We start from the raw sequence: 15,268 nt of genomic DNA on the forward strand, positions 1-15,268 counted from the left end.
CTTGTATTCTTGGAAAAATAGACACTAGTTTTTTCGACGCTAAGTTTTTGGCCCGAAACATCTTCGAATAACTGAAGACACTTCAGCAAAAGCTCCATCTGATCCTCCTTAGCCTCAATAAATAGTATCAAATCGTTCGCGAAAGCAATATGCGAAATGTTGGGCCCATCTTTACCAACCCGAATTGGTTTCCAAAGACCTTCATCCACAGCTGTGTTCAAGATGTGAGTTAGCTTTTCCAAGGCAATAACAAAGAGGTAAAGAGAGAGAGGATCTCCCTGCCTAATACCTCTTGAAAGCCTAAAATTTTCTGTTTTACCATAATTCAATAAAACATTGATCTTAGATGTTTGAACACAATGCATCATCAAATTAATAAGCTGCATGGGAAGTTGAATCTCCTCCAAAATCTTCCGAAGAAACCTCCAAGAAATTCTGTCATAGGCCTTAACTAAATATATCTTCACCGCCATGAAAGCTCTTCTACCCCTCATTTCATGCATTGAATGGATTAATTCTTGAACGATAACAATATTATCTTGTATTTGTCTATGTTGAACAAAGCTAACCTGAGATGGGGAGATGAGCTTTTCCATTACAGGCTTCAACCATTGAACAATGACCTTAGACAACAGCTTATATAACACTGGACAGAGGGAAATTGGCCTGAACTTAGATACACAATATGGATTCTTAACTTTTGGAATGAGAACCAATAATGTGGTATTAATGTCCTCCACCAAATTCGGGTTTAGCCATACATTAGAGATAGCTTTGAAAACTTGGTTCTTCACATTATTCCACTGTCTTTGAAAGAAAATGGCAGGGAAACCATCCAAACCTGGTGCTTTAAATGCATTCATACTCCTCATGAGCTTTGTAATCTCATCCATGGTGGGAGTTTGATCATATCCTCTTTAACTTCCTGAGACAACGTAAACCAATTATTAGTAGATGATAGCCATCTACGCTCATCCACCTCCTCTTTAAAAAGCTTTTTATAGTAGTTACAAACATGCTCCCTTAACTCAACAGAATTTTCGATCCACTGGTTGTTCTCATTTTTCAACCTAACGATCTTGTTAGTACTCCTTCTAATAACAGTCTTTAAATGATAAAACCTAGTATTCTTATCGCCATCAACAATCCAATGATGTCTGGACTTTTGAAACCACAACATCTCTTCTTCCTCCAGCACTAAGTCTAGATTGTTTTGCAGATTCATCTCCAAATCTTGAAGGCTTTGACAATCTTCATATGATCTTTGCAACTGAACCGAAGAAATATCTCTGAGTAAGTTATTCTTCCTCTTTCCTATGTTACCATACACCTCCTTATTCCAATTTCTAAGATGTTGAACAAATCCATTCTGCATCAGAGTAAATTCTTCATTTTTATCCCACTTTTCTAACATTAAGTCATTAAAGGTGGGGTGATCCAACCAAGAGGCAATAAACCTGAAAGGTCTATCCTGCCATTGATCAGAACTTTTTGAAGTCTTCACAAGAATAAGATTGTGATCAGAGTGATGTCTAGGAAGAACCCTCACTTTAGCGTCCTCAAAGTGAGTTCTCCAAAACAGATTACCAACCACTCTATCTAGCTTCTTATACACCTTTTGAAGATGATTCCACTTCGGGCCTTGCCATATGAAGAGGGGACCAGAACAACTTAAGTCATCAACTCGACGATCATTCAAAAATTGTGAGAACCTATCACACTTGTTAATGTCAGGTTGAGACCCACCCTTTTTCTCCCCAATACTTCTAATGTCATTAAAATCTCCAGGTAAAATCCAAGGAACATTGATATTCTAACTTAGCTACTTAACATCATCCCACATCTCGTGCCTTTCCTCTTCACGAGGACTCCCATAAACAGCCGTACAAATAAAACTATGACCATCTTCTTTTGTAACAGCCATGTGAATAAACTGCTTTGACTGGGATAAGAGCTGCACTTTCACTCTTTTACCATCCATCAAAATCCAAATACCACCAAAAAATCCATTTGCTTCCTCAAAAATAGAAGAATCAAATTTAAGCTTCTTCAACAATCTTCTACTGTTTACACTCCCAGTACGCGTTTCTATAAGAATAACCATGCAAACATTGTGTTTATCTCCCAACATCTTTAAAGATCGACCAAGAGAAGACTTGGCCGCACCTCTACAATTCCAAAACAGTAACGACATTAAGAAACTTTGTTAGATGTTACAGGATGAGATTGAACCTGTGTCAATCGACTAGCTGAGCTTCTTCCTACTCCACGTTGAGTAACATTAGTTTTAGGCTTCCCAGTACTATCCCTTGACAACTTGATTCTTGGGTCAGGAGGTTTTACTGGCTGCATCCTACCAACATTCTCCGTAGAAGGCTTCTCATATTGCACCTGTATATCTGAAGAACTACCTTGCGAAATACTTTCTTTCACATTCACCATCTGCCTCTCATCTGTATCCTCATTTTTCTGATCAAAGGCAGGATTTAATCTCACTTTAACAACATTTTGCATCCTCATAAGAATCTCCTTCTGGTCCAAAACCTCTAAATCATCCTCCTTACCTTTATTCATGATATCATCCCAGACCATATTGAAAGCATTTTTTGTTTCCACTAGCCTAACTCCATCATTTGATCCTCGTCTTTTCTCTTTGCTCAACACCATAATTTGTCCCCCTCCAGAACAATTATTTGAAACCTCCCTTTCTGGAATCTCCTGAGTAGAATTATCCTTGATAGCTTCTGTAGATACCGTTATCACCTCCTTTTGATTAGAATTCAACCCAAGATTACCTCCTTTACTATCCTTCCCTACTCCAACATCCCCTATTCCAGGTACAGCCCTTCCTTTTTTTGATCTCGTGACTACTATCCATGGACCGTAACTTTCTTGTTTACCCTCCTCTTCTGTAGCTCTCCCTTCCTCCTTCTTTATATCCTCCTCATCTATGCTTCCTCCTATATCATTGCCCATCCCTTCTGTCTCAGTAGTATTTTTGCATAATTCAGACCTATGACCATCTTACCACATGCATAATAAATAAGATGCAGCCTTCATATTCGATTTTTTCTTTCTACCTTCAATCAGATATTCCGCCTTTAAAGGCTTAGTGAGGTCCACCTCTACGCAAATCCTTGCAAATTTACCCCTAGCAAGATTGGTAGTTGCAGCATCCAACCGAATAAAATTGCCAATCCAGGTTCCAACGCTCTTGATCAACGAGGTGTTCACATATTTGATAGGAAATCCCGGTAGTCTCACCCACGCAGTAATCTTATTTATAGGGGATTGGAAAACGTTGAAATCAGGTTCCCATGATCTTATAGCCAAATAATGGTCAAATATAATCCATGGTCCACCTGACAGAACATTCTCCATATCCGACTTCTTTTCAAAACGGACAAGATAGAAATCATTTTCAATATCCGTAACAAAAATACTTCCATCTCTTGCCCACATATTCTCCAATCTTTTCCTTAAAAAAATGATCGAAAGTTTCTTCCCAAGCAGCTTAACAATAAGGGACTGTTTCCATGGCTGCCAAGCCTTCCTTTTGAACTGATCCGATAAAACAAAGTTTGTTTTCCCGTCTTCTCTATTCTCCAGTGAAACTTCTGGTGTTTTATCAACCTCCTCTTGTTCGCTTCTAGCAACCCCATCCAGCAACATCTTGTTCGCCTCACCTGCATTTGAATCTTCATCAATATCCCATTCCCCATTATGCCTCATAAGAATTTCTTTGAAGCTTGATTGATCGTCCATCCATGATTCCTCCCTTCGAGCAGGTGTTTGATCATTTGAAAATTGTCCTTCTCCCTTGTACTTCTTTTTACTTCTCTGTAAATTGTCAGCTTCATCTGTTGCAATTTCACGTAAATTGTGCAGCTGCATGGCGGTGATCCCTAGGAAACCCTAGCAGAGGAAACCCTAATTACTCATGATTTATCGAGGTTAGACTCATTTTTCTTCCTATTGACCAGACTTGAAAAATGTTTTGTTAAAGGAAGTTATTGGTGGTACTCCATTTTCAGTCATATTTTCCCTCATTTATTTATTTAATTACTTTTCTCTCTAATTTATTTTTCCTTTTTATTTATCTATTTTCTTATTAATTTTTTTCCTCTCATTTATTTGTCTCTCTTATCTATCTTTCTTTTCATTTTATTTTTTCTCTCATTTATTCTATTTAACTTTATTTATTTCATTCACCTTTCATAATTAATGTAACCTAATTTTTTTTTCTAATCTTAGTAAAAAAGTACTACCTATACTCTAATACTAAAGATATATTCTCCATTGCAAAACCCCTAGGCGGCGTTTAGTAGATGATAAATTTTTTTTCCCGGGAATCACGATTTTTGAGAATATGGTGGGAAAATAAATTTTCCGATAATGTTACCAAAATATTGTTTGGTAGGCCAAAATATTCTCGAGAATGTTGGGTCAATTTTACTGATGGTATGTTTGGTTAATTGTTAAATATTAATGGGAATATGGAGTAAAATTTTACAAAAATAACCTCACCTTCATTCTTTTCTTCAACACTGTTCATTGTTCCCATTGTCGTTCTAATTGATTTTCAGATCCAGGAATAGGATCATTCAAGGAATGTGCTATGTCCCAAGACACATTCGAACTCGCACTAGAGAACCACAACAACAACGCACCAGCAATTCTTGACCCGTGCAACAAATTAGACCGTAAAAACACAAAGGAATCCAAAGAAAATATATCAGGATCTAAATTCATCGAAAATAGCCAATCATTCTTCATTTCTCAACAAACCACATAATCACTCTATAGATTGAACAACCTGCAAAGAGTGATTTTATTATTTTATTTTTTGCTGAAAAATTTTCAACAATCAAAAATTGAGAAGAAAGTAAAAAAGAAAAGAAAAACAAAACAAAACAAAACAAAATGTTGGATAATGATGATGGTTATTTTGGACGATGGGTGGTGTAGGTGGTTGATGAAGAAGATGGATATGTGGCGGTGGCTTCACGGTGTAGATGAGAACTAGGCGGTCTGGGTAAGAGAAAACATGGTCAAGGACAAAGACGGTGGAGGCTATTTTTGTCAACAAAATATTATGTGATTTTCCCGACCCATGGGAATTGAAAATTACCACCCTTTGGGTGGTATTTTGAGGTGGGATTTAATTCCACAAATTACAGTAAAAAAAGAATCCTGGGAAATCATTTTTTCGAGAAATTTTTCCAAAATATGATACCAAACATGGTATTTTTAGAATCTCATCCTCACTTTCTTGGACATCCTAAAATAATCCCTCTACCAAACATTATCCTAGAGTTACCTAAAAGAGGGTGGCCAACATCTATAGTGTGCATGTGTGATTTTTGTAGTATGCATACAGTTTCTCAGCTTGTGAGGACACAACTCAATTTCAAAAGATAAAAATACTTGAGGATAATTAATGCACTAAAAAATATTATTTCAGTCAGCGTTTTTTCGATTATGGTAAGCTCTGCTAGGATTTTGGGAGGAGCTAACCTCTCAGGGAGTATGAGTGGGAAAACAACATCAAGTGAAGAGGATGATCTTCTGAAAAGAAATATATAAAAATCGAAAGAGTTGGAAGGTCTAGAAGAGACTTCAAAGACAATGCAAGGTAAAACAGAAGGCATGGAAGGAATGGAGAAACAGATCAATAATGGGAAAGCCCCTGCTAGGACGATGGTATCCTACAAGGATACACTTCTCCAGTTCAATGGTACAAGGGAAGAGGAGGAGGTAGAAGAACACTGGATGGAGCAGCTGCGACGGGAAGAGGAGGAAGAGGACATGCATCTAGAAGAAGGAAATGTAGTGGATGCAGAGCAAGACCCTTTCTGTCACTTTTTCATCTACCCGAAAGAAATACATAAAGAAGCTTGTAAAAAATAGAGGAATGAACTCATAGTTAAACTACTAGGAAATAGGCTGAATGTAAAGTATCTGTTAGGGAGAATACTAAAAATGTGGAGTATCTCAGGTGCGTATGAGTTCATAGATTTGGAAAATGACTATTTTGTATTCAAGTTTGTCGATGAGAAGGAATATGCACATGTTCTTTAGGATGGTCCTTGGATCATCGCAGGGCATTATGTTACTGTCCAAAGGTGGCGACCGTTATTTGATCCCTATGATGAAACTATGAAAAAGCTAGCCATATGGATCAGGATTCCAGGACTCCTCCCCTTTGAGTTTTATACGTCCCACATGCTATGCATTGTTGGGAATATGTTTGGGAGAACCCTGAGAATAGATAAAAATTCAATTCAAAAAAAAGAGGCCAGCTTGGGGGAACATACAGAACGCGGAAGGTTCGCAAGAATTTGTGTAGAAGTTGATTTATCAAAAAAGTTCCTTTCGAAGTTCAAAATAGGGGACAGGACCATGCATGTGGCGGACAAAGGCTTGCACCTTATTTGCTTTGGTTGTGGAAGCTATGGTCACAGGAAGGATAGATGTCTAGAAGGCCAGGAATAAGAAGTGGGGGAAGGGAGCATGATGTCGGGTTCGAAGGAACAAGATCGGGTCAAAGGGAAAGGAAAAAGTTCTTCAAGAAGAACCATTTGGTGAATGGATGATTGTGCAACGCCCAGTCAGAAGAAGAAGACCTAAACCTACCCAGGAGAACATGGAAGAACCAGGAAAGAAGAAAATGTCGGCTGGAGAGGTACAAGGAAAGAAGAAGTTTACAGAAAAAGTCAGAGGTGACAAGACCAAACAAAGGGATGGAAGCCTCCATGGCAGTCGACATGCAGCCATGGCAGCTGGCTCGAGGTTTGAAGCCTTGAGGGAAACATGTGAGGTGGCTAGTCAACTCAATCAGAACCCGGATGAAGTAGTGACAGGAGCAGGTGGAAAAAGGAGCAGTACAGAGCAAGCGAAAATTGGTGAAACTGGTATGGTCAGAGTACCTGTGACAGCCTCGGTTGGAGAAAGCACCAGCATTATGGAAGCTGTGAGGTTTATTGAGGAAACATGTGACAATCCTAAAGGCCCATGTGGGGAGGAGGCCAATGCTATAACAGAGAAGAGCCAAAATACCACTAGTCTAGAGATAAGAAAGAAAGCAAGCCCAAAAGGTCAAAAACCTAATAAGCAGGGGCCCACGAAACTAAAACCGGAGAGGACCATCAACAAACCAGACAAAAGAGCCCCCCAAATTCCTAAGAAGTCGTCGGTTATTTCTAAAATAGGAAAACCTAACGGTAGAATAGGCTCTAAGGCAGGGACAGTCACAGAAGCTATGGAGGAGCTCCAGGATGCTGAAAGAATTCAAGAAGAAAAAGAGAATGTGAACCCCAAGGCTCACCCCCCTGACGCTCTGGAAGTGATGAGATGTTTCTCTCAAACTCCAGAAGGTAAAGCCTTTGATGCTAACCTGCCTACCATTAGTGGTATTACGATCTTCTCAGAGATTAGACAATGACTTGGGTTGCCAGGTGGTTGCTGTTACTCTTGTTATCAGTTTTAATGATAGTTTGCAGTTAGAATGTTAGGGGAGCATGTAAGAAAGGCTTGGTCCCGTTGATTCAGGATATAACCAAAAAGTTCAAAATTAAAGTCCTATGTCTCTTGGAGACTAGAATTAGTGGTTTTACAGCCAATCAATGCATTGCTAAGATGGGCTTTAACAATCACTATATCCAAGAAGCTGTCGGTTTCTTTAGGGGGCTATGGCTGCTATGGAATAATGAGGATGTTAGCATTAAGGTGATCTCTACGCACCATCAGTTTTTCATACTTCTCTGGTGTGGAAGGAGTCTAGGAAGGAAGAGAAGATTTCCTTTATCTATGCGAGTCCTAGGAATTCTGAAAGGAAAACTCTTTGGGAAAGTCTTCAAAACCTGAGAGTAACTGCAAGTGATGCATGGATTACAATCAGTGATTTTAACTCTTATCTTGGAGAAGAAGAAAAAACAGGTGGTGCTGAACCTAACTGGAATTCTATGAGGGATTTCCAGAACTGTTTGGATGAGTGTAATCTAGTGGATATTGGTTTCAAAGGGCCTAAATTCACACGGAAGAGGGGAAGGCTATATGAAAGACTGGACAGGGCCTGCAGCAATGAGAGATGGAACACTTGTTTTCCTAACAGAGTTCTAAACCACCTTCCATTCTACAGCTCTGACCATAGACCTATCATCTTCTTCAATGGATCCCCTCCTTGTAGGACTAATGGCAATCGACCGTTTCGTTTTATGGCCTCCTAGCTGACTTGTGAATCTTTTCAGGAAATAATTAATAATGCTGGGATAGGGCAGCCATATGGAGACCAGCTTGCGAGAAATTCCAAGTCAAGGCTCAGAAGTGGCATAATGATACAAGCAAAGAATCTAACAGAAGAAAGTACACCCTCCATGCTAGAATCAAAGGTATTGATAACAAGCTGAGTAGAGGCCTGAACCAAATTATGGAGGACCTCCAGAAATCTCTATGGAACGAATTAAATGAGATCTATCTTCGGGAGGAAATTCTCTAGTTTCAACGGTCGAGATGCAATTGGCTGATGTTTGGAGACAAAAATTTGAAATATTTCCACTCCACAATAGTAGCTAGAAGAAGAAGCAATCGAATTGATTCTCTTAAAGATGAAAATGATGATTGGATAGGGGAACCAAACCAGCTGAGTAACATGATCTCTAACTACTTTGAGAAGCTGTATTGCGAAGACAAGGTTAGCAAGCCTAAACTTCCTGTGAAAGGAGCTTTTCCTTCTCTCCGCTCCCAAAGTTTGAGAATGATGTGTGCTATACCTACATTGGAGGAGATCAGGAGTGTGGTGTTTCATTTCGGCCCCTTTAAAGCACCAGGTGTTGATGGCCTCAATGCTCTTTTTTTCCAAGCCCAGTGGAACAAGGTTGGTCAAACTGTTTGTAAAGTGGTCAAGGAAGCCTTTATAATCCTAGAAGTGTAGCTTCAATTAATCAGACACTCATTTGTCTGATACCCAAAGTGGATTGCCCTGAATCTGTTAGGCAACTTCGGCCAATCAGTTTATGTAATGTGATATACAAAACCATTACTAAACTGATTGCAAACAAATTAAGGAACCATATGAACCACTTGATTATGCCTAATCAATGCAGCTTTGTGAAAGGAAGACATAGTTCTGACAACATTGTTTTTGCTCAGGAAATTTTCCATTCAATGGGAATAAAGAAAGGGTGGATGGCCATAAAGGTAGATTTAGAAAAAGTTTATGATAGGCTTGGCTGGGATTTCATAAAAGATACTCTTCAAGACATACAGCTCCCAGAAGATCTTATCAATCTAATCATGAAGTGTATATCTACTGCATCTATGAATGTTTTGTGGAATGGAGCTACAACCAGAGAATTCAATCCTTCCAGAGGAGTAAGGCAAGGGGATCCTATCTCATCTTATCTGTTTGTTCTTTGTATTGAACGGTTAGCTCACATGATCAACCTAGCTATGGAGCAGAAAGAGTGGGAACCTGTGAGATTAAGGAAGAATGGCCCCCCTATTTCACATCTTTTCTTTGCAGATGACTTGCTATTATTTGGAGAAGCATAAACTAAACAAGCCAAGATCATGAAACAGATCCTAAACTGTTTTTGTGAGTCCTCAGGCCAGAAAGTTAGTGCTGAAAAAATTAGAGTTTTATTCTCTAGGAATGTGAATCATAATCATGCCAGGGAACTTAGCAATGAGCTGGGTTTTAGCTTAACTGGGGACTTGGGAAAGTATCTTGGAGTGAACCTTCATCATAAGAGGGTAACCAAAGGTAGCTTCAGCCACATTATAGAAAGGGTGAACAGGAAAATGGGAGCTTGGAAGAGAAGATCTCTATCACTTGCTGGAAGAAATGTGTTGGCCCAATCGGTACTATCAGCCTTGCCTATGTATGATATGCAAACAAATCTTCTCCCCTTGGGAATCTGTGATAGTATGGAAAAGATTACTCGTGGCTTTTTGTGGAACTCTGGTGGGAGTGGAAACAGCCCTCACAATGCCACTTGGCCAAAGGTCTGCTCCTCTAAAGAGATGGGAGGACTCGAGATTAAATCAATGAGAGAAACGAATAAAGCCTTTTTAATAAAAATAGGCTATGGCATCCTTACAAAGAAGAACACTCTCTGGGTCCAAGTGCTGAAAAAACAAGTACAATATTAGCAATGATCCAATTCATGATATCAAAGATTCAATTGTGAGCTCTAATCTTTGGAAATGAGTTGTGAAGGTGTGGCCTGAGATTAAAAAGCATACCAGAATCATGGTGAGAAATGGTGAGGACACGAAGTTCTGGCTGGATAACTGGCTGCCTGATATGGGATGTATCAAAGATGTAGTTGATGTTGACATTCTTGATCATATGATCCAAGGTAAAGTTGCTGAGTTTGTTACCTAAGATGGAGATTGGGACTGGCAAAAGATCTCAAACTGCATTCCCCTGGAAGTGAAGAATAGCATTACAAACATGCTACCTGCTAACTCAGATTATGGTGAGGATAGGATCTTCTGGACAAAAACCAATGATGGCTGCTTCTCGGTTAAATCTGCATACAAAACCTTAAAGAGCTGTGATGGAAATCAATCAAGGGTGAATTGGAAAGAGATATGGAAATGGGATGGTCCTAACAGAATTAAAACTTTCCTCTGGCTCCTTGCAGGAGAGAATCTTATGACAAATCAACAAAGGTTCAAAAGGCATTTTGCCACTTCAAATATTTGTCCCAGATGCAGATCCCAACCCGAAGACTCTCTTCATACCATCAGAGATTGCACTTGGTCCCTAAGTGTGTGGAAAGCTTTGGTCCGACATAATAAATGGACCTTCTTCTGCTCGAACTCCTTGGAAGATTGGGTAAATGAAAATCTAAAAACAATTGATACTAGCTACAACAGTTGGCCTCTCCTCTTTGGCATAACTTGTTGGAGCTTATGGAGGGAAAGAAATGATTTCATTTTCAATGGAGTGAAACCAAATATACAGCAGAGTATAAGAAGAATTCTAAGCCATTATGAGAATTTTTTTGCTGCTAAGGATCTGCTGGTGAAAGGAGGGCTTCAACAGAGGAAAATCCAACATCAATTAATCAAATGGAGCCCTCCTTTGGCTGGATGGATGAAAGTCAATGTAAATGGAGCTAGTGCCATTGATAACCTGAAATCTGGGTGTGGTGGGGTGATCAGAAACTGGAATGGAGATTGGGAAATAGGTTTTACTAAGAACTTGAGGCAAGGTACCTCATTTAGAGCTGAATTATGGAGCTTCTTTTTGGGCTTAACAGTAGCCTGGGACCAAGGCTTTAGGAGTATTGTTATTGAAGGTGACTCTACCCAAGTCCAGCAGTTCATAGAGAATGATGGGCAGATGGATCATCCATTAGCCCACATGGTAAACAAAATTCGGGATCTCCTTGATAGAGAATGGAATGTGCAGATCAAACACACTCTTAGAGAAGGGAATGCTTTGGCTAATTGGTTGGCTCAGAAAGCATTGTCTAATGGAAACAATTTGCAATTATTTTTGGACCCTCATATGGGATGTAGCAACTTGTTATGTAATGACATTTTGGGTGTTGCAACCCATAGAGTAGCTCGTTAGCTGCTCTTTACTCTTGCTTCCAAAAAAAATAAAATATTATTTCATATTATATGAGATAAAATTATCTCATGCACACACAAAAAGTGAGTGGAATCCATTTATTTATTTTTTCTCTTTTCTTTAGTGGATCTCACCTACTTTTTTGTATATGCATGAACAAAATGGTCTCATGCAACATAATAACCTATATTTCAAAAAAAAAAAGACTTAAGTACATGTCTATGTAATGGTTGAGCTCGATCAATCAATGGCTTCAGCAATTTCACCTTGGGGATAACTGTCAAGATTATACTTCAATTTTTAAACCATTGTTCACGAAAATAGTTATGTCATTGGTGCTTACAATTTATAGATCTTTTTCACATATGTTTGCTGCGTTGCATTACATATATGAAAGCCTCGACATTTTTCATCCTCGAAGATGCAATTTGGGCAGCCGTACCGCACTGCAGGAGCCAAAAATTTATGGGGGTCCAATAAGAAGATTCTTCAACTTGAAGAATTCAAACTTTCACCGCCATGAAGCAACTATATGAAGGATCGATGCGTTCATTCATTTTTGTAATCAATCTAGTGTGAGAGTTAAATGCTTCTATGTTTATAGTTTTATTTGTATATCCAATTTTGTGTATTATCCCGTGATGATTATTAGGTATATTGTAATCGGGGTTTGAGTGCGTGAGTTATTTCCACTTGTTATATACTCTATTTCATTTTAGTACATACTTTTGATATGTATTCACATATAAAGTAAGAACATTGCCAAACCACGTAAACACTTGTGTCTTGTGTGTGTGCCTACGTAAACACTTATGTCTTGCATATGTGCCATTTCCCCCCTCTTATTTTTTATCTTATATCGTGTTGATCCGATCCACTTTTATAATTATTGCTCTAAAAATACCAACAATTAATAGATAATCGAGAGCTAAATATTGTATGCGCTATATCGAAAATAAGAGTCGGCTAAAGGTAAATGCTAATAATTATTTATGAAATGCATAAATTGATGTTTATGATATGTTTTGATTATATAGTAATAAAAAAACAGTTTCTAAATGTTCATATCAAGAAAATCAAAACTTTAGCAAAATGGATCTTGCTAAAATCAAGACCTGAACAAATTTATTGGGTAAGGTCTTGAGCTGAGATTTCAGTTGGTTTAACAGTGGATTAGTGGATCCATTCCCTTTTCTTTAACTTATAGTTCCATTCATCAAACCATCGTGTTATTCTTTGCTAAACCTCACTTTACTTTTCTGCAATATTTTGTTTTGTTTCACACCACACACCTCAATCATTTATTCCTATGATCTGTCATTCCTCCTTGTATTAGGAAGGACTTGAGTATATAACGACACGATGAATTGTTTAAAGTAAACCAAACCATTTGTCACCAGGGGACACCCTTGGAATACTTGGGAACGTCAACCAGGACAGTTCAATATTGTTAAACCTATTCTTTTCATTCTTTAACACTGACTAAAATATCATTTAACAATACTTTCTCTATGGGAACGATAATCTGGGACTTAAACAATCACTTTATTATTTGATGCATGCACTTGCGCGACATGATCTTCATTTTAGGGAACAAATGGGTTTCCTCTGACTGATTGTAAAAAGGACCAAAGTCACAATCTTGGGAACTAATGTGTTTTCCTTGATAGGCTGCAAGAAGAACCAATAGGTATGAAATGTAACCATCATATTAATAATGTATTGAAGTGTACTTACTCTCTTATTCATGTATATAGTCTTATGTAAGGACATGACTTATATGAAAGATGAGATAAAGAATGAATTTTGGAAGTTAGTAATATTTTCATACTTTCCCAAGAGCTCATACTTTAATCTTCATATTTTCTCTCTTCAATTTCCTTTCTCGCCTTAATTTAAATCATTCTCACTAATTTGATTATCTTATACATAGAATTAATACTAATTCGAATTGATACCACTAAGGACTAATTGATATCCATTTAAATAAATACTAATAAATGCCTAATATAAATCATCTCCCTCTAAATTAGATCCTCATTCCTAAAATCACGATGTTTGTAGTATTTTTGGAAAGAATATATATTCTTGTTGACACTTCTCAGTTTGAGTTATAACTGTCTATCATTAGCAATTTGTTAATCATTGCATGAAAATTTCCTTAATTTTTTTCTTGTGAAAACTAGGATCAATCGAGAAACTTTTAGAGGATCATCATTCAAATCTATGGTTCAACTCAGTTTGATTCAAATATATGGTTCAATTCAATTCGATTCAATTTGGATATACAATTCGATCCAGATTTACAATTTAGTTCATTCAAATTCACATATATGATTCCATTCAAAAAAATATGGTGTGGTTTAGTTCCATTTGCAGTTCAGTTTGATTCAGTTCATGTTGTTCAATTCAGTTCACTGTTTAATTTGGTTCACGATTCAATTCGTTTATAATTTGTTTTTGCAAGTTTCTAAAATACAAGATGCAATTCAACTTCTCTTTTTTGCAAGCTTCTAAACAACATGCAAATCAACGGGCCCATTTTAATCTATAAGAAAATAAATTGATTTATAATCCTTTTGAAATTTAAAATAGACTCAATTAGTCAAAATTGTAGTCCAAATTCAAACAAGACTCACGTTAGTTTTTCAAAAAAACTAATATGAATTTATTTTGAATTAACATAAGTTTATTTTGAATTTCAGATAGTCTATTTGTCGGTTTTTATCCTAAGAAATTAAACGGCAAAAAAATTAAAATAATGTAATTAATTAAAATAATTACGCATTAAATGTTGTTTCGTTAAAAATTACACATCTTTTGCACAATGAGACGCCCTCTTTGGGCGTCACATGTGACGCCCCAGTGAGGCGTCTCTCCCTTGGAGAAGACGCCCCATTGGGGCGTCACATGTGACGTCCAAAGGGGCGTCTCATGTGCAACCTATATATACCCAACTTTCCTTTTTTCACTCCTTACTCATTTACCTCTCTAACCTCTCTCCAACCTCTCTCTAACCGCGGTTCGTAGCGAAGCTCTGCCAACGTAGGTAAGGTCATAATACCTCATATGTATACATTTAAATTACAGTGCTAGTTAGTAATACATGTTAAGATTGATTGTATATTAAAGACTTGGAACATTAGGATAGTCACTTGGAAATTTTGTGGCATGCTATGAATGTTGTAATGATATAGTAATTTTATTATTACGTAGTTATTATTATTAATTTTTAATTATGCATTAGGGTTTAGCATATTAATTAGTGACTTATAAATAGTGTTAGGGACATCGTAAATTTCGTATGTATGATGTTATTAATGCGGGAGTGCATAACTTTGTAGTTAGTTATGTGTGATGATTAGTACGTATTGGACAAGTTGGTAGTGACCTAGGGTTAAGTATTCAATTAGTATTATATTATTTTTTATGTCCGATGTATTATTATTATTTAATTGCAAATAAATAATTGTTCTATGTTTTGGCGGGACTTAATAAATTTCGATTCTAGTTAAATAAAAGACGCATATGCTTAATTTTTGTGATAATCAATTATGTCACTGCTTAATTAAATTGTAAATAAAATGGGGCATTACATGTGATTAATTTAAATGTTGTTTTATATTATATAGTTGAGGATAATGGCTGAGTCATCATCTTCTTCGGGATCTGATTCGGATG

General features: G+C 37.3%; 4 protein-coding genes across 4 annotated transcripts; 2 read left to right on the top strand and 2 right to left on the bottom strand.

The window, feature by feature from the left end:
- Positions 1-868: 868 nt before the first annotated feature.
- LOC133312078 (uncharacterized) lies at positions 869-2,194 on the bottom strand. The gene is made up of 2 exons (XM_061513220.1): positions 1,851-2,194; positions 869-1,766 (listed from the first exon to the last, which is right to left on the bottom strand). The coding sequence occupies exons 1-2, from the start codon at positions 2,192-2,194 to the stop codon at positions 869-871; spliced, it is 1,242 nt and encodes a 413-aa protein (XP_061369204.1).
- An 830-nt stretch (positions 2,195-3,024) lies between these two features.
- LOC133312079 (uncharacterized) lies at positions 3,025-3,894 on the bottom strand. The gene has a single exon (XM_061513222.1). The coding sequence runs from the start codon at positions 3,892-3,894 to the stop codon at positions 3,025-3,027; it is 870 nt and encodes a 289-aa protein (XP_061369206.1).
- A 3,744-nt stretch (positions 3,895-7,638) lies between these two features.
- Positions 7,639-8,932, top strand: LOC133312080 (uncharacterized). Its single transcript, XM_061513223.1, has 4 exons — positions 7,639-7,728; positions 7,776-8,114; positions 8,250-8,390; positions 8,498-8,932. Exons 1-4 carry the CDS (start codon positions 7,639-7,641, stop codon positions 8,930-8,932), a joined length of 1,005 nt encoding a protein of 334 aa, XP_061369207.1.
- Positions 8,933-9,087: 155 nt separating this feature from the next.
- On the top strand, positions 9,088-10,387 carry LOC133312081 (uncharacterized). Its single transcript, XM_061513224.1, has 3 exons — positions 9,088-9,425; positions 9,675-10,005; positions 10,220-10,387. The coding sequence occupies exons 1-3, from the start codon at positions 9,088-9,090 to the stop codon at positions 10,385-10,387; spliced, it is 837 nt and encodes a 278-aa protein (XP_061369208.1).
- Positions 10,388-15,268: the final 4,881 nt, after the last annotated feature.

This window comes from Gastrolobium bilobum, unplaced genomic scaffold (genome assembly GCF_033153095.1).
Source record: "Gastrolobium bilobum isolate Gb01-03AN ecotype WA unplaced genomic scaffold, APGP_CSIRO_Gbil_v1 utg33886, whole genome shotgun sequence".
NCBI classification, from domain to species: Eukaryota; Viridiplantae; Streptophyta; class Magnoliopsida; order Fabales; family Fabaceae; genus Gastrolobium; species Gastrolobium bilobum.

Bases quoted from the DNA above. Each gene is read 5' to 3' on its own strand.
- LOC133312078 (XM_061513220.1), bottom strand. From the start codon at position 2,194: ATGTCGTTACTGTTTTGGAATTGTAGAGGTGCGGCCAAGTCTTCTCTT. The intron at 1,767-1,850 runs GCACGAGATGTG...TAATGACATTAG, and splicing joins AGTCCTCGTGAAGAGGAAAG to AAGTATTGGGGAGAAAAAGG.
- LOC133312079 (XM_061513222.1), bottom strand. From the start codon at position 3,894: ATGCAGCTGCACAATTTACGTGAAATTGCAACAGATGAAGCTGACAAT.
- LOC133312080 (XM_061513223.1), top strand. From the start codon at position 7,639: ATGGGCTTTAACAATCACTATATCCAAGAAGCTGTCGGTTTCTTTAGG. The intron at 8,115-8,249 runs GTTCTAAACCAC...GAATCTTTTCAG, and splicing joins ACACTTGTTTTCCTAACAGA to GAAATAATTAATAATGCTGG. The intron at 8,391-8,497 runs GTATTGATAACA...GAAATTCTCTAG, and splicing joins CCTCCATGCTAGAATCAAAG to TTTCAACGGTCGAGATGCAA.
- LOC133312081 (XM_061513224.1), top strand. From the start codon at position 9,088: ATGCCTAATCAATGCAGCTTTGTGAAAGGAAGACATAGTTCTGACAAC. The intron at 9,426-9,674 runs GTTAGCTCACAT...TAATCATGCCAG, and splicing joins TTTGTTCTTTGTATTGAACG to GGAACTTAGCAATGAGCTGG. The intron at 10,006-10,219 runs GTCTGCTCCTCT...TGAGTTGTGAAG, and splicing joins ACAATGCCACTTGGCCAAAG to GTGTGGCCTGAGATTAAAAA.